This window comes from Myxine glutinosa, chromosome 2 (assembly GCF_964187855.1).
Source record: "Myxine glutinosa chromosome 2, kmMyxGlut1.1, whole genome shotgun sequence".
In the NCBI taxonomy this organism is placed as follows: Eukaryota; Metazoa; Chordata; class Myxini; order Myxiniformes; family Myxinidae; genus Myxine; species Myxine glutinosa.
The window spans coordinates 106,131,230-106,150,298 of record NC_136262.1 but is presented as its reverse complement, the minus strand read 5'-3'; the positions used below and the strand labels follow the sequence as shown (position 1 = coordinate 106,150,298).

The window sequence follows — 19,069 nt, the reverse complement described above, 5'->3', positions numbered from 1 at the left end:
AATGATCGGTTTTTTTTAAGGCCATTTTCCCCGCTGGAGCGGGGGTTAGCCTTGCGGGCCCCATGACAATCATGGTTCCCTGTTTGAGGCAATGTTTTTATGGCCGGATACCCTTCCTGACGCCAACCCTTGGTCGCCTCTTACGATGCACAGGGATACGGTGTACCTATTATAAATCGGGGTACACACCGGGATCATTCATCCCAGCAAGCTGGTACTCAATTTGCCGACCTCGGAAGGATGACAGGGTGAGTCAACCCCCCCTGGCGTTCATTCAGCGATCGATTGGGATTCGAACCTAGGATCCCAAGCCGGCACCCTAACCGCTAAGCCAACACCAGGCACCAGGTGCATATGTAAGCTGTAATTCATTATCTGTGTGCCAAGTTTGAACAACATTGGAAAATGCATGTCTGAGAAATGGTTGAGGACGGGTTCAACATCGGGTTTTTTTTACAACAAAAATGGCCGCCAGTCGGCCATCTTTGACTACTTCGGAAAACAAAATGATGTGCATATGTATACCGTCATGTATTATCTTTGTGCCAAGTATGAACAAAATTGGTCTATACATCTCTGAGATATGGTTACGGACTCACGGACGGACGGTGTAGACCGAATCCAAATCCAAATCCGGGGGCTAATAATAAAGGTCTTGTAAATATACGAGGTCTAGAAAAATGGCAAATTATGGCTGCAGGATAGTCCAGAGGTACACACACTCGCCTATTAGTCAGGTTCACTATGTTAACAAATATAATTTCGTTCAAAATTTTGGGATGAGCAAACCTGTACATTTTTGGAATCATCAGGGCATGGAGAATCCGAAAATCAATGTTGGAATTTGCACAGACACCTGCATGGCCGCCATTTTGGATTTTCAAAATGGCCGCCGTAAAATACATATTTTGCGCTATCTCGGCTTCTCGTCAACCTAGAGACTTAATTAAATATGCTAATCCTATGTTTTCTGGGTCAAGGAATCCAATAAAGGCCTCAAAATAGTGCTCAGGATTATAGAAAAGCAACAAAGGTAATTGAAAACCATTGTCTTTATATTTGTGATATAACGATTACATAATACATGATATTGCAAGTCCTTTAAAGTTATAGGTACGGGTTTATAAAGCAAGAAAGCAGCCTTGTTAGTATCAGATTGAACTATAAGTCCTATACACAGGATCTACTAGGTCTACACCGTTCAGGAATATGCTTTTACAGATCTTCATCACTGTCCTGAGGGTGATTTTTGAAAAGGTGTCTACGCAAATATAAACATTAATTTTTGGGTTCCTCATGCTCTGAATATTCCAAAAATGTAGTTTTGCTAATCTCCAAAAATTTTGAACGAAAAAACATAGTGAACCTGACTATATAAGCTATATACCTTGGCCCAGCTATAAACTGTCATCCTGGTGTTTCACAGGCAGGGTGATTCATCAATGTGCTTTGTGATCATCAATGTGATTCATGAATTCCACAAATGTCCCTCGGATGGACGTTAAATGGACCTTTCGTCTGCCAGTATTCGTTGGTGGCCGTTAAAGATCCCATGGTGTATTTGCCAAGAGTAGGCGAGCTATCGCCGGCACCCTGGCCGCCAAATCCCAAATTCCTGCCCTAAGTAGCAGAGGGCTCTGCATCAGCGGCACAGCTACGCCCTTAGCCAATGATGCTACCCAGCAGCCATGCGCTACATACAAAAGAAGAAGAAGGGAATGAAAACGTGTTCAAATACAGTAAGACAATATTATGTGTACATTTTTTTAAGAGGAGGAATGGGTGCTTTTGGACAGATATGGCATGCGTATAAATCATGATTGTCAACAGGTATGTTCTTTCCAAATTTTCCTGCCATGTGCTTATGCTCTAAATTTCTCTAAAACACTCTAAATTTGCTTCGTGCTTATGTTAAACCAGCGATTTTCTTTTTGGTCAAAGGCTCGAAAATTAAACCCACTCTTCTTGTCATATTTCACATCAACAAGTGCAAGTAAACGAGACAGCTAGCTCGTCGTTTCCTTCAAAACCCTAGGTACAACAAAGGAGTACTAAACTTTGTCATGCATCTGCATCTGCAGACAGTTCGAATGATGTGTTTTGCCAACTGAAAGTTGACAAAGTAATGCGAACCAATATGGGAAGCAAAGTAAAGCTGGCACTGTTCTCTTGTTGCAATCCCACACCACCACATACAAGGCTTTCATCCGCAGCTTGATGGAGTACTGCTCTCCCCTCTGGGCCGGTGCTCCTGCCTCACACCTAGCTCGGCTTCACGCTGTTGAAACCAAAGCGTTCAGAATCATTGGAATCTCCCGCGATGACGCTATCTCCGAGGGCCTTTTACTTACTCACCGCAGGAAGGTTGGTGGTCTTTCTGTCTTCTACCGACTCCTCTCCGGCCTTGCTCCCCCAGCCGTGTCGGTGCTCTGTCCCCCAAATATTCCTACAGGTCGCACAAGATCTGCCAGCAACCCTCTTATGGTGAAACTGCCAAAATCAAGACTCTCTGCTCACCTTCACTCCTTCATTCCCCTTTTCTCCCACCTCTGGAACAAACTCCCTCACTCCCTTCAATCCCACTCCTCCCTCCAGGTCTTTAAAACAGCTGTTCACCACCGTCTCTTATCTTCCCCCATCCAAAACCTTGATCTCTTCTACCCCTGTTAATTCTTCCCAAATACACTTTTTTTTTTAAAATACCGACTTTTTCTTTCCTGGAAGTTCCAGCAGTATCCATGTGTTTTATACTTTCCCACCCCCCCCCCTCTTTTCCATGCCTGCTCCCCCCAAGCCCTCTCCCTCCCACAGATCTTCCGTTGTCCCTGTTCTCTGCTGTTGTACTTGTGTGCTTCCCTCTCTCTCCCCATCTTGTCTCCCGCTCCCTTTATTGTATGTTTTGTGTATCCGTTTTTTTTGTGATTGATGTTAGCTCTTACACGAGCCTCGATCTTGTATCCAAAAAAAAGAAAGAAATAAAGAAAAGAATGTAATTCAGAGCCTCACAAAGATTGTGCATCACGCTGTGGTATCAGTTGCATCACAGTGTGGTATTAATTACATCACATCTTGATGACATACGAGGCATATTTGGTGGGGATCATTGAGGAGGTGGATCAACCTAAAGGGAAAAGAGCAGGGCTGAAAGGGCCATAGTCTGTCTCTATCGTGGGCAGCACAAAGTTGCTGGGTTGCATCATTGGCTGGAGGTGCAGGAGCACCGAGGATGCGATGCCCTCTGCTGGTTAGGGCAGGAATTTGTTTAGAGTGCCGGAGAATGCTCGCATACTCTACACGAAGGACAACGTGGATTCCTCAACGTCCACCAATTAATGCCGGCAGACGGGAGGCCTGTTTAACTTCCATCCGAGGGACGGCACATACATTGATGAATCACCCTATCTGTGAAACACCATGTTGACATTTTATAGGTGGGTCAGGATTCAAACCTCGGATAAACAGCCTCGGTGTGAGTGTGCGTACCTTTAGACCATACTGCTAGCCTTAGTGACAGTCAGGAGCATATAGTTATTTACCTAGTTTAACAGGAAATCCAGGAGGAAGTTGAAGTTGCACGAAGTCTCGAAGTTTGTGGAACTGCTTAAATGGTGCTACAACCTCCAACACATTGAGCAATCTGTACAACAACAGGAAAACAACAATTGAACATGGTAATAACATGATGATCATGCAGTAGTTGACCAGAAATAGAAGGCAAAATAAAATAAAAAACCCCATTAAGACAGAACCCTAATGTGATTTAACCAAACATTGTATCACAAGAAAAACTAGAACGGCACTCGGTAGAGAGCATTCCTCCATTTGGCTGAACAGTTCACGTTTTGTATCCCACTGATAGACTGGATCTGCATCTGGACCTTCAAATTATATTCGGCTTGTTCTTGTCACCAAAGCAACTCATCCACTGAGTTTCGTCCGAATCCGTCCACAACGTTTTGAGATATTGTCCTATACAGTGCGTATCAAAAAAAAAGGTAATCCGAATTCAAGGGGTTAATGTACAAAGGTTATTTAGTTTGACAATTTACATGTGGTTTACCAATTATGAGGAGATCCTCAGCTTTCCATTGATGCCTTTCAGGCATCATTGCTGTCACACATGACCGAGTACATGTTCATTGAAAATGACAAGTTCAAATCGCATTTTTACAAGTTTGGATAATCGGTGCAAGACAGTTTGAAATGGACGCATTACTTGTCGACTGCCAAGTTGATGATGTAAAATTGTTAAGCTGGTCTGGTAATCGTCGGTTGCGTCAGATGGGTATTTAAGATGGGCCTACAGTGTATGGGTTTAGAGACAGTCTGAGTCATTGAAAAGATGGTTCAACTTACGACTGTACAGCGGACCTTCGCGGTTACAACCTTTCACCAAACTGGAATTTTGCAGCGAACTCGTGATGCGTTCAGGGAACGTTTCCCAGAACGGGAGCCTCCAGCAGCCAAAACCATCTGGGCGAATGTTACAAAATACCAAGAGCATGGCACTAGCCTCAACCGCAACAAGGGGAATTCTGGTAGGAGGCGCACTGGGCGATCGGAAATGAACATTGCAGCAGTAAGGCAGCAAGTTTTGGAGCATCCTAGGGATACCAGCGCAAGACGAAATGGGACGGGATTGCCTTTGGCAACATTCAACCGAATTACAAGACTGGACCTCCACCAACATCCATATCGGATTCACATCTGGCATCAACTTATGCCAGGGTATTTTGCCAGGAGGCTGGTGCTTGCTGGATGGTTGATAGCACATTGCGAAGCAGATGTCAATTTCCTGTGGTATCTCGTTATCGGCGACGAAGCTGCTTTCGCCATGGACGGCAAGGTCAACACCCATAATGTTCTTGAATATGCATCGACAGCACAACCCCCGTAATTTAATTTTGACACCAACATGAATCGACAAAAGTGGACTGTTTGGTTGGGACTTTGTGGAAGTGGTCAGGTGATCGGACCATTTTGCTTTCAAAGGAATATCAATGGTAACAGGTATCTGCAGATGATCAATGATGAGGTTTTACCGCAGCTGGAGGAAAACTTTGAGCGACAGGTTCGTGGTGTCTTCAGATATCTCTGGTGGGCCCAAGACGGCGCCCCAGCACATCGTCTTATTGCTGTCCGAGATCGACTGAGGGAACTCTTTGGAGACCGAGTCATCGTCCTCAACCATGCAGTGGAATGGCCGCCAAGATCACCTGACCTCACACCATGTGATTATTTCCTTTGGGGACATTTAAAGAACCAGGTGTTCATAACTCCTCCCTGTGATCTTGACGAATTGCAGGGCCGTATTCGACATGAAGTGGATGCTTTGCGCAATGACATGGCGGCTTTGGTGAGACGAGCAGTTCAGGGCATGCTCCGCCGCTGTGAGCTTTGTGTTGAAAGGGGAGATGGACATCTTGAGGGTGTGGGTGCATAAAGGCCAATCATTCCTGAGAAAAGTTCACATCTGACGTTCATTTTGCACCAATTATCCTGACTTGCATCGATTAGCCAAACTTGTAAAAATGCGATTTGAACTTGTCATTTTCAATGAACATGTACTCGGTCATGTGTGACAGCAATGATGCATGAAAGGCATCAATGGAAAGCTGAGGATCTCCTCTTAATTAGTAAACCACATGTAAATTGTCAAAATAAATAGCCTTTGCATATTAACCCCTTGAATTGGGATTACCTTTTTTTTGATACGCACTGTATATAGTGTATGGCCAGCCTGGTGTTGGCTTAGCGGTTAGGGTGCCAGCTTGGGATCCTAGGATCCTGGGTTCGAATCCCGGTCGATTGCTGAATTAATGCCAGTGGGGTGGACTCAGCCTGTCATCCTTCCGAGGTCAGCAAATTGAGTACCAGCTCATTGGTGATTCCCTGTGTCGCAAGAGGCGACTCACAGGGTTCATGGCAGGAAGGGCATCCAGCCATAAAACATCGCTTCAAAAAGGGGACCAGGTTGCCTAAAAAAGGCCAACCCCTGCTCTGTGGGGAAAAATGGCCTCCAAAGGTGGTTCTATATATATTGAACATCAAAAGAAACTTATCACTTTCATTTTTTGAAATGTGCAGCTTTACAAACACGTTTCTTCAATTGTAATGGCCGATTATGTAACGGGAACTTCACTTCAATCACCTGGTTGATCAACAATGGCATGCTTGAGTGGTTCTGTACAGGGATCTTTCCCTTTAAATAATGACCCTCATAATGAAATCCTTCAGTTCTCGTGGTTAGACATTCATTTACTGCTGTGTATAGTCACTCTGGAGGCTTCTGACAGGGAAAACAACAAGAAAATTCAGATGCCACACCTGACATCTGAACAACGTTTACGGGCAATTGGGATGCTTGAGGCTGGTGCAAGCCAGTGAACAATTGCCCATCATCTTAGTTGCTCACAGCCTGCAATATTTCCAACCTGGCCAGGCGATATGGTGAAACTGGAATTGTGAATGATGGTCCACGAAGAGGAAGACGACGGGTAACCACCCCAAACCAAGACCGCTGGATTGTGCTGAGCATCTTCATGATCCTTTCCGCCCTGCGACGCAAACAGCTGCAGTGACAAAAGGTCGCCACAACAACTGCATCAGTGTCTCTACTGTGCAGAGGCGCTTGAGAAGTCGGGGCTTGGAGGCAAGACGTCCTTGCAGAGGTCCAGTGTTGAACGCAGTGCATTGGCAGAACAGACTAAGATGGTGTCTGCAGCATTGCCGCTGGACACAGCAACAGTGGAGTGCAGTCTTGTTCAGCGATGAGTCCAGATTTTGCCTCCATGCTGCTGATGGGCGTCAACGGGTATGGCGCAGAGGTGGGGAAAGGTATGCATCATGCTGTATTCGCCAGATCAATTATTGGAGAGTGTGATGTGATGGCATGTGATGGCATGTGATGGCAACCCAGTGTGATGGCATGGGCCGGCATTTCCACTCGTTTCAGGACACCTCTGGTCGTCGTCGAAGGCATTCTCACTAGTCAACAACAACAACAACATGCATTTTAAGGCAATTTTCCCTGCTAGAGCGGGGGTTAGCCTTGCGGTCCCCATGACAATCTTCTCCATTTGGCCCTATTTTCTGCATCTCTCCTTGTTAACCCCCTTGCCCGCATTTCTTCTTCCACCATCTTTAGCCAAGTCTTTCTCGGTCTTCCCCGTCCTCTACTTCCTTCTACATTAACTTCCATCACTCTTCTCAACCAGTCACTTTCATCCTTCCTCAATACATGACCAAACCATCTCAACCTGTTCCTCTTCACAGCATCAATCACAGGCAATATTCCCATCATCTTTCGCAATTCATCATTTGTCCTCCTCTCTCTCAACGATACTCCGCACATCCATCGAACCATTCGCATTTCCACCCTTTCCAGCCTTCGTTGCTGCTCTACGTTCATTACCCATGTCTCGCTCCCATAAATCATAACACTTCTCACACATGCAGCATACACCTTTCCCTTCAGCTTCAGCGACACTCTCCTCATCAGCACGCCACTCAGTTCCCGAAACTTCTTCCATGCACATCTCACTCGAGCAACCGTTGCCGAGTCTGATCCACCTTCTCCATTCAGCATGTCTCCGAGGTAGCAAAATGTTTTCACACCTTCCAGCTTCACGCCATCTCCAAGATCCAACTCAACATTTCCTCCATCTGCAGCTCCCTCTGCGCACACCTTACATTTGAATGTAGCTGCCACACTGGTTAATGACCCTCTCAGACCACTACATTTTTGATGAACCCACTCAGCGCACATTGTACACTGAATGGAGTTCACTCCGACACCCTTCCTGCACACAGCACACGGCCACTTCCCAGTTCTTTCCACCTCACCACATGCTTTACCACTTGCCATCACCTTTGTCTTTCCGATATGGAAACCCCAAACCTCCGACGGGACGGGGACCAAAAAACAACAACCACGGTGCCCGAAAAAGGCCAACCCCCGCTTGCGGGGAAAAATGGCCTCTATAGGTAGTTTAAGAGTGCTTTATTCATCGTTGCCCCGGTACAAAAGGGAATTGTGATATCCTTTGCCACCACCACCAGATGGCTCTACATGGTACACATTTACATAGATAATTTATGCCCTCCCTTACCCACACCCCTTCCCCTGACTCTACACCCCCACATGAGGCTGTGGCCACATAGCCAATGTTATCCTCCACACATAGTTGTATTTGTACCCCGAGTTTGGGGTTAGTAACTTAAAAGGTGTGGCCATGCACTAGACATGGACATATCGGAAATGGTTTGGACATATGGAAATGGATATGGACATGGTTTGTCTCACTAGTCAGCGTTATGTTATGTCAATGAAGTTTTGAGACCTCATCTGCTGCCATTTCTCCAGGCTCATCCTGACCGCAGTTTTCCAGCAGGACAACGCTCGACCCCATGCTGCTCGCCTGACCACCAACTTCCTCCAGGAACAGGGTGTTTAAGTGATGCCTTGAATGCCTTAGTGCCCTGACCTCAATCCCATTGAGCATTTATGGGATGAGCTTGGTCGACGTCTTGCATCGAGATCAACGGCTGTCAATCGGCAAATGCTCATTCAAGGTTTGCAGGAGGAGTGGCACAGATTTCCACAGGACCGCATCAGACACCTGGTACAGAGCATGTGTCGGAGGTGTACAGCCTGCATCACAGCTCAGGGAGGACACACGATATTGAGGACTGCAGTCATTCTGTCCTTGACTGTTCGGAGTGTTGTGTCCATTTCCGTGTCATATTGTTTTGACTGTATTCAAGTGCGTGGCTTTGTGTTGCAGTGCTGTGACTTTTGTTGCACCACCCCTTGTGATGTTCATGCTTTTTGCTTTTTTGTGATTGAGGTAACCTCTTGTTACCCTCGCCAGAGGAGAGGGTATTGCATTTGAGTCCGTTTGTTTGTTTGTCTGTTTATTTCTTTGTCTGTTTGTCTGCACAGAATAAATATGATTTTCCATGCAACCGTTGGTCCGATCGACATGAAATTTTCACCATAGTGCAACTCCACCTGTAGAATGTTTTAATGACAAGTATGACGTCATAGGTCACGTGGTTCGGCCGCAATCTTGGAAAAAAGGAAAAAATTGCATCTATATATTGTAGCGGCTACCGCTGGGTTTACACAATCGCCTTGCACCTACCAAGGACGCGGAGCGATCACCATGCCGGGCTCGTCCAGGACGCCCGGGCAGGCCCGCGCTCAACTTGCCAGGCCTCGGCCGGGACGCCCGGGCATGCCCGGGCACGCCCGGGCACGCCCGCTCTCGACTTGCCAGGCCGTGTCCGGGACGCCCGGGCATGCCCGCCCTCGACTTGCCAGGCCGCGGCCAGGACGCCCGGCCACGCCCCCTCTCGCCTTTCCTGGGCAAACGCTCTGGGATAATGTGTGTATATATATTGCTGCCCGATAAACGGGCTTTTCAGAGTACCCGAGTTGTTTTGTGACAATAAAGAAACTCGGACGAATTCCAGCTTTTTGTCGCGTCCATTCTTCTGACTACGTGGGAGCACAGCTCCTTCATTGGTGACCTACCGACATGGACACGGCAGTTGCCCTTAAACTGCCTACCTTCTGGGAGGCTCACGCGGCGGTTTGGTTCGCCCAGGCGGACTCCCTGTTCGCCCTGCGAGGCATCACGGCCGACGACACCCGCTTCCACCATGTGGTAGCAGCGCTCGGTTCAGCCACCGCGGCCCGCGCCCTGAGCCTCCTCGAGAGCCCGCCAGCCGCTGACAAATACGGCGCGATTAAAAAGCTCCTCCTCGACGCTTTCGCCCTCCCATCGGCGGAACGCGCACGGCGCCTGCTCGACCTGCCCGAGCTCGGCGACATGCGCCCGTCCGAGCGAATGGACTACATGCTTTCGCTGCTCGGCGAGCACTCTCCGGCATTCCTGTTCCGGGAGCTGTTCCTCCGTCAGCTGCCTAGCCCGGTATGCCTCGCCCTGGCGAGCACGACGATCACGGATCCCCGCGCCCTCGCCAGGGAAGCCGACAAGATCTCCGCGGCAGGCCAACGCATTGCAGCAGCGACCTGGGGCCCACCGCCGTCCGACGCAACGCCCATGGCGCCCGAGCACCCGGCACGGTCGACGACCGAACTGCCGACGCAATTGGCGGCCGCAACGCCGAGCCGACCACCTCCAGCACGACGACCGGGGCCTCCACCTGACCAAGCATGGTGTTACTATCATGGCAGGTTCGGACAGAAGGCCCGGACATGCCGACCCCCGTGCACCTTCGGCAGGCCGGGAAACGGCCGGGCCGGCGTTCATTACCAGCCATGAGCGCCGGCCACACGGGCAATTTACTTTTCATCATGGACAAAGCGTCCGGACGGCGCTTCCTGTGCGACACCGGCGCCCAACTGAGCGTCATACCCGCCTCCGATCAGGACAGGCAGTCCGCGGTTTGTGGCCCCTCCTTGGTTGCGGCCAACGGATCAGCCATCCGCACCTTCGGCCCGCGCAACGTCACCCTCTGCTTCGGCGGCCAACGCTTTGCTTGGACTTTTGTAACCGCCAGTGTGCCCTTGGCTCTGCTAGGCGCCGACTTCCTCTGTGCACACGGACTGCTGGTGGACGTCCAACGGCGTCACCTCATCAACGCCGAGACCTTCAGCTCCCTGGTATGCACATTGAGCAGCTCCGCTCCGACCGAGCTGGCATGCGCCCTCCCGGCGGCGAACGAGTTTGCTCGCCTGCTCACGGAGTTCCCGGCCCTCACGCGGCCGACGTTTTCGGCCGTCGCAGTACGACATGGGATCGAGCACCACATACCAACCACGGGCCCGCCGGTCTACACCAGAGCCCGCCGCCTCGACTCAGCCAAGCTCGCCGTGGCCAAAGCCGAGTTCGACGCTTTGGAACACCTCGGCATCGTGCGGCGCTCCGATAGCGCGTGGGCTTCGCCACTACACATCGTCCCAAAACCAGGGGGCGGCTGGCGCCCATGTGGCGACTACCGCCGCCTTAACGACGCTACCACCCCCGACAGGTATCCGATCCCGCACATCCAAGACTTCTCCGCCCGTCTGGCAGGACGAGTCATTTTTTCAAAAATCGATCTCATACGGGGATATCACCAGGTACCTGTCAGGGCGGCCGACGTCCCTAAAACGGCCGTCATCACGCCGTTCGGCTTATTCGAATTGCTACGGATGCCGTTTGGCCTCAAGAACGCGGCTCAGGCGTTCCAGCGCTTGATGGACAGCGTGCTGCGTGACCTGCCGTTCCTCTTCGTTTACCTGGACGACATCCTCGTCGCCAGCACGTCCCGGGCCGAGCACCTCCTCCACCTCCGAACACTGTTCGGGCGCCTCAGCGAGCACGGACTCATCGTCAACCCGGCCAAATGCCACTTCGGCACGACGGCCGTTGATTTTTTGGGCCACCACATCACCAAGAACGGGGCCGTGCCGCTGCCAACCAAGGTCGAGGCCATCACCACGTTTCCGCGTCCCCGCTCCATAAAGGCCCTGCAGGAATTCCTGGGAATGGTGAATTTCTATCACCGCTTCGTGCCCCGCGCTGCTCAACTCATGCGGCCACTCTACGAAGCCCTACGGGGCAAGCCGGCCAAGCACGACGTCGTCTGGTCCGCAGCAATGGACGCGGCCTTCAACAGCTCAAAGCGGGCCCTCGCCGATGCAACACTGCTCGCTCACCCGGTGCTCAACGCTCCCATCGCCCTCACCACGGATGCCTCCGACTACGCGGTGGGCGCCGTACATGACCAATGGGTGAACGGGGTTTGGCAGCCACTCGCTTTTTTCAGCCGGCAGCTCCGGCCGAACGAGCTCAAATATAGCACGTTTGACCGTGAGCTCCTCGGTCTGCACCTGGCCGTTCGCCATTTCCACCACCTCCTGGAGGGCCGACCCTTCACGGCGTTCGTCGACCACAAGCCGTTGGTTTACGCAATGGCCAAGGTCACGGAGCCGTGGTCGGCCCGCCAACAGCGCCACCTCTCCGCCGTGTCGGAGTTTACCATGGACATCCGGCACTTCGCCGGCAAAAACAACGCCGTGGCCGACTGTCTTTCTCGGGCCAGCGCGAACGCGGTCCACCTCGGCGTGGACTTCGCGCTTATGGCGGCGGCCCAAACCACCGAAACCACGGTGCAAGCCCTCCAGGTGGCGGACACGGGCCTCCGCCTGGCCGACATCCCCTTCGCGGACACTGTCCTGCTCTGCGACGTCTCCCAAGGCCAGCCTCGCCCCATCGTGCCCGTTACCTGGCAACGCCGCATCTTCGCCTCCCTCCACGGCCTTTCCCACCCGGGCCGAAAAGCTTCCCAGAAGCTGGTGTCGGCGCGATTCGTCTGGCACGGCCTTCGACGGGACGTCCGCGATTGGACCAGCACCTGCACAGCCTGCCAACAGGCCATGGTCCACCGACACACCCAGGCCCCGCTGGCACCTTTCACCGTGCCCGAACGACGTTTCGACCACGTCAACGTGGATCTGGTGGGCCTCCTCCCCCCATCACGGGGGTTTACACACCTGCTCACCATGGTGGACAGGACCACCAGGTGGCCGGAGGCCGTTCCCCTCGTCTCCACCACCACCGCCGACGTGGCGCAGGCTTTCATCGCCACCTGGGTCGCCCGCTTCGGCGCACCGGCGGACATCTCGTCGGACCGCGGACCGCAGTTCACCTCCGAGCTGTGGGGCGCGGTTGCCCGCAACCTGGGGGTCAAGCTCCACCGTACTACGGCCTACCACCCCCAAGCCAACGGGTTGTGCGAGCGATTCCACCGCTCCATGAAGGCCGCGCTCATGGCCGGCCTTCAAGACGGCGGTTGGGTCGACCGGCTGCCGTGGGTCCTTTTGGGCCTCCGCACAGCCCCCAAGGAGGACCTCCGGGCATCCACCGCCGAGCTTGTCTACGGCCAGGCGCTACGCGTCCCGGGCGAATTCGTGCCCGACGCTACCAGTCCCTGGTCCGCAGCTCACCAGCGCTCGGACCTCCAGGAGGCCGCCCGACGGTTTGCCCCCGTGCCAACATCCCACCACGGTGACCCCCAGTCCTATGTCCCCCCAGCGCTTCGCACAGCGGAGTACGTTTTTGTGCGTCATGACGCACATCGGGGGCCACTCCGGCCGCCGTACGACGGGCCCTTCCGGGTCCTGCGACGGGACGACAAGTCGTTCGTCATCGACATCGGCGGCAGGTCGGACCGGATTGCGGTGGACCGCCTCAAGCCGGCGCACGTGGACATCGACCAACCGCCACGGTTGGCCCTTCCGCCGTGGCGAGGCCGCCCCCCGTCCACGGTGCCCCCCACTCGACCGCCCACCACCACACCGGACCCCCCCCACACGACCCGCCAGGGGTCGCTTCGGCCGGGTCATCAGGACCCCCCTCAAATTGACCCTGCCGGTGCAAGTCGATTCTGGGGGGACGTGTGTAGCGGCTACCGCTGGGTTTACACAATCGCCTTGCACCTACCAAGGACGCGGAGCGATCACCATGCCGGGCTCGTCCAGGATGCCCGGGCAGGCCCGCACTCAACTTGCCAGGCCTCGGCCGGGACGCCCGGCCATGCCCGCTCTCGACTTGCCAGGCCGCGTCCGGGACGCCCGGGCATGCCCGCCCTCGACTTGCCAGGCCGCGGCCAGGACGCCCGGCCACGCCCCCTCTCGCCTTTCCTGGACAAACGCTCCGGGATAATGTGTGTATATATATTGCTGCCCGATAAACGGGCTTTTCAGAGTACCCGAGTTGTTTTGTGACAATAAAGAAACTCGGACGAATTCCAGCTTTTTGTCACGTCCATTCTTCCGACTACGTGGGAGCACAGCTCCTTCAATATCTCCGAAAGCGATGAATAGAAAAATATAGACAAGGCTCATTGTAAAGAACTCTCCATGGGGAATAAAATATGTTAATGATGATGTCATAGGTGCCTCCATCATGACGTCATAATTCGACAAGTACAAAACTTCATCCTATCAAAATGAAATTTCTTGAGCGTCATGTAGGCATAAATTGGCGGAGAAAAAATATATAACTATGACGTCATCGGTCACGTGGTTCGGCCGCCATCTTGGAAAAACCGAAAAACTTTGCACCTCTATATCTCCGAAAGGACTGAATAGAAAAAATTGAGACATGGCTCATTGTAAAGAACTCCATGTGGAATAACATCTGTGAATGATGTCATAGGTGCCTTCATTATGACGTCATAATTTGACAAGTACAAAACGTCATCCAACCAAGATGAAATTTATTGAGCATAGTCTAGGAATAAATTAGTGGAAAAAAATAATGATGACGTCATCGGCACGTGGTTCGGCTGCCATATTTGTTTTAACACAAAAGCCACTGAACCACTGAAACTTAAAAACCACTGAAAACACATCCTGGCGAGGGTTTGCAATGTCTGATTGCTCTTTTTCTTGTTTATTGACATGTGTTTCGTAAAGATAGCTGAACCTTACCTGTGTTCAAATATTTTTCATTTTTGCATGGAGGATTTCAATGAGTGTCCTAAAGATTTCATAAGTTTATTTTGATGTTGAGTTTAGTTTTTGGCCCTATCAATGGTGAAGAATCACTTAAAAATTATTGTATCAGGATACGCAATGGAATCTTCACCAAAATGGAATTTATTCTTACTTGTCACACACCCAACCTGTCCACTAAGTTTTGGTCGAATCCGTCCACAACTTTTTGAGACATCCTGTTCACAGACAGACAGACGAAGGTGTAAACAACCTCTGCCCACCTTTGGTGGCGGAGGTAATGACATGACAATCATTCTGTGAATCATTGACAATTGTTGAACATGTCTGTGAAAGAAAGATTCTGTCTGGAATACATCATTGCAGCAGTGTAAAAGTTTTTTCATAATCTTCACACATCACCTGAATTTGTACTCTATATTACAGATGTAACCAGACTCGGTGGTGTAATGGTCCTGCTCTGAGTCTGGGAGGTCGTTGGTTCAAACTCCAGTCGAGTCATACCAAAGACTTTAAAATGGTACGTGCTGCTTCCTTGCTTGACGCTCAGCATTTAAAAAGGATATCCCACACATAAAAAAAATACATGCAGACAAGATAACATGATCCAGCTTTTCCAGATCATGCAAGGACTGGACCATATCACTTCCCTCCACTTCTTCACGAGTGCAGCAACCAACTCCACCAGAGGTCATCCCAAGAAGGTGTCCAAACCCAGATGTGGACTACCTCTCAGAAGCAGTTTCTTCAGCCAGCCAAGGACTTGTCAGGAGGATTGGAACAGCCTCTCAACATCCCTGGTGGAATGTACATCTGTAAGGTCTACAGATCTACTCTTTGTTTGAAACCCCTCGGTATCAACTAATGCGCGCACCGACAAATTCGCAAGTGAAGACCAGGATTCATCGAAGAATATCATCCTCCTATCCCACACATCAGTATTCCAACGTAGTTGATGGGTTTCACTCAAATGCTGTATGTTGAACGACGCTCTTGGAGAACAACTTGAGAAATATCGCTCACACGTGGAATTCTCTTCTAGCAACAGTGAGCTATCAACATTCAGTGAAGAGGAGACGACAAGGGCAATAAAATATATTTTTCACTTGTCAGATCACTTTTCCAAAACAGACATTGCAATTACAGCTCTATTTGAGGAAAACGTGCTGGTCAGTGTGGTCCAGAACGATTGGCCAGATGAAACAACACCAGGTGAAACAACAGGATGGCAGTTTATGGCTGGGTTGGGATTCAAACCCAAGCTAGACAGCTTAGAGGGAAGTATGCATACCTCCATGCCACCATGTCAGCCCAAAAGGTTTGGTGATATATTATAACTCGTTAATCAAAACGGAAATTAGTGTGTGTGATCGGAGTTAGGTGTTTTTTTTTTTTTTTTACTCGGATGTTGAGGCTCACCAACAGGTTAAACAACAAGAGATTGAATAAACAGACAAAATGAAGATGGACATGAATGGGATTGAACAGGATGGTGACATAAACAGGAAGTTACCATCCTGTGTCCATCCAATCCCAAGGGACATATAAATGGAGATGGAAGGAAGAAAGCATGGTCTTGGGGCTGCCAACAAGACGTGGGTTGAACTCATGCAGAACAAATCTCGACATGGACCATGACCTAAAAGGGGCAATGTGCAATGAATTTGCCAAAGTTTAAAAACAATAATTAGTCTTGAACAGTGCAGGAGTGCGGAGAACACAGAAGCCACAGCCCGCAATGAAGAGCAGCGTTCGATTACACTGCAAACAAATGTGTAAAGTGCTTTGGGAGGCTGGAAATGATCTGTTGTAGGAAAAGGACAATACTCTGCAAGGGTACAAGATGATATCCACCTAACGAAGGCAGTTTAGAGATATGCTCAGCTTTAGAGAGATGTTCAATTGTGGCGAGAGATAGAATGGAGGAAGGAGTGAGAAAGAGGAAGAGCGATGAGTTGAAAAGGCAGTGGATGGCACTCACTTGAGCAGGTTGAGGGGAAAGTTTAGGCTCATCGCCATATTTGCACGAAAATACTTCCGGCTTTCTTTGCATAGCGGACGACGGCCAAGAGAAGGTGGGCTGGAAGATGGATGAAAACAAAATACAGAAGAAGGCTTAATAAGGCCAAAAAAACTGCATGTTTTCAATTGAGCTGTAAATACAGAGTTGAAGTTCATTTTTGTTTAAAAATCAAATAAAGCAAAACTTTTAGAGATGACTATTAACTTTATGAAACTTCACACCGATTTGATTAGAATCCAAGAATATATATTTTTTGTACAGTATTTTATTTTACAGATATTGAGACTCAGGGAAGAACTGAATTACAATGGGTTGAGGTTAACAGGGTGATGGAACAAAGGGGTTCGCATACAAGGGAATCTCCCGTGATGAAGCCGATTCTGAGGGCCTCTCACTCACTCACCGCAGGCAGGTTGGTGGTCTTTCTGTCTTCTACAGACTCCTCTCCGGCCTAGCCCCCCCAGCTCTCTCTGTGCTTTGTCCCCCAAATATTTCTACAGGTCGCACAAGATCTGCCTGCAACCCTCTTATGGTTAAACTGCCAAAATCAAGACTCTCTGCTCACCTTCACTCCTTCATTCCTCTTTTCTCCCGCCTCTGGAACAAACTCCCACACTCTCTTCAATCCCACTCCTCCCTCCAGGTCTTTAAAACAGTTGTTCACCACCATCTCTTATCTCCCCCATCCAAAACCTTGATCTTTTCTACCCCTGTTAATTCACCCCAGATCCACTTTTTTTTGAAATCCCGACTTCTTTCTTTCCTGGAAGTTCCAGCAGTGTCCATGTGTTTTACAGCTTTCCCAACCCCCCCCCCTCCCCCCGCCTTCCCATGCCTCCTCCCCCCCCCCCAAGCCCTCTCCCTCCCACAGATCTTCCGTTGTCCCTGTTCTCTGCTGTTGTACTTGTGTGCTTCCCTCTCTCTCCCCATCTTGTCTCCCGCTGTCTGTATTGTATGTTTTGTGTGTCCATTTTTTTTTTTTGTGATTGATGTTAGCTCTTACACGAGCCTCGATCTTGTATACAAAAAAAAGGGCGGGCAGAGAAATGAGAACGAGCACACAATAAGTGTAGTTAGGAAAATAAAGACAGCACGGAGATTAGGCCAAGTAGATAATAGAAAAAAAAAATCAGGAAGAGGAAATAGGGATACAATGAGATAGTGATAGCTTGCCATTTTAGGGAGTGGAAAGAACATGATTGAACAAACTCAGGAAAGCAATTTCACAAGAGTGTGATTGGGGTAAAAGAGTGGAGGTGAGTACTTAGCCTGAATTTGGGGAGGGCAACACACGTTGGGTTGCGAGCAAAGCAAGGAAGGCCGAGTCGGGCTGAGAGGGCAGGTGTCGCAAGAACACAAATCAGGTGATGGAAAACTTCTATGCCACCATCCTGTCTGCAGTGGGAGAGAAGCAAGCTTCACACCTCAAGATATTGATGAGTAACTCAAAGATAGCCTCAAGGCCTTGGATTCCAATGCTTGCAGGGGCACGAGGTGAGATCTGGTAGCACCAGCCCACAGAAGACACCCACACTCTATGTCACTGCGGAGGAAGACTTTGTACACTATTAGGAGCTGAGAGCAACTGAAGAATAGTTTTCACATTTTCTTTTGTCGTGGAGGATTCTAAGGCGACTACTGCCCTGGAGGTCAGCTTTGATATGTGGTCGGCATAGCAAGGGCAGGCTATTAGTTCAAGAAGCTACAAAGACTGCACCTCTCTCAGGTTTGAGTGAAGAATCAACCCTGTGAGAGGTGCAGTCTTTACCATATTGTTTTATGTTGAGAAAGACCGAGTTTGTGTGATCTACAAGCATTGAATGACATTCATATTTCCTCAAATTGGCAGACAATGATGCAGCTACAGCCTGCACCTGTCATTGGTGTGAGCGACTTTCTGGCAAAGAGTGCAATCATCTGCAAAGTGATACAGAGCATTTGCCAAAAGACGAAAATGTCATTGATGCAAACCAGGAACAGGATAGGTCCAACGACACTACCTTAAGGGACACCAACTTCTAAGGAAATGGCAGGAGATCGAACACCATGAAGGACTGTGCCTTGCTTGCCCATGACAGAAAGTTTAATGATCAGCGCTGGGTAGCGCATTGTCTCGAATGATCAGATGATTTCCAATGAGACGACTCTGACTTGAGGTTCAGTGCCCACCCATTGCCGTTAGTGGAATAATCATTTATAAGGTGCAGTGGCCAGGTCATCACCCCAAATGGTGATCTGATATTACTGAGTTAGGAAAAGGTAGGCCTTTTACATCTGCAGAGATTAATGATTCTATCTGTAGCTAAGGATATGGAAGGACAAGAAGGAATAGATATGAGAATGAGAGGGAAGAGAGAAATGGAAAACTCCACGCTTTTATATCCATATCAATTTGTATCCATGGAAATCTCCACGCTTGGCTGGCGGACTTCCTCTCTGGTCGTAGTCAACGTGTGGCCCTGAATGGAATTCTCTCATCTCCTCTTCCTGTTCAGGCTGGAGTTCCCCAAGGCAGTGTTCTGGGCCCTGTGCTTTTTCTGGTCTTCATCAATGATCTCTCCGACTCTCTGGAA

At 49.9% G+C, this 19,069-nt stretch overlaps 1 protein-coding gene across 4 annotated transcripts in view; it reads right to left on the bottom strand.

The window, feature by feature from the left end:
- Positions 1-19,069, bottom strand: part of LOC137421456 (ankyrin repeat domain-containing protein 13C) — an 89,853-nt gene that overhangs the window by 2,176 nt on the left and 68,608 nt on the right. Inside the window, exons 11-12 of one of the 4 annotated variants that reach the window (XM_068107551.2) lie at positions 16,455-16,553; positions 3,537-3,637 (exon numbers count right to left, since the gene is read on the bottom strand). In XM_068107551.2, coding sequence (XP_067963652.1) covers positions 3,537-3,637; positions 16,455-16,553 — 200 coding nt within the window. Of the gene's footprint in view, positions 1-3,536; positions 3,638-16,454; positions 16,554-17,478; positions 17,892-19,069 lie in introns of those variants that run through there. The other 3 variants (XM_068107552.2, XM_068107554.2, XM_068107553.2) reach the window with 3 other exon arrangements.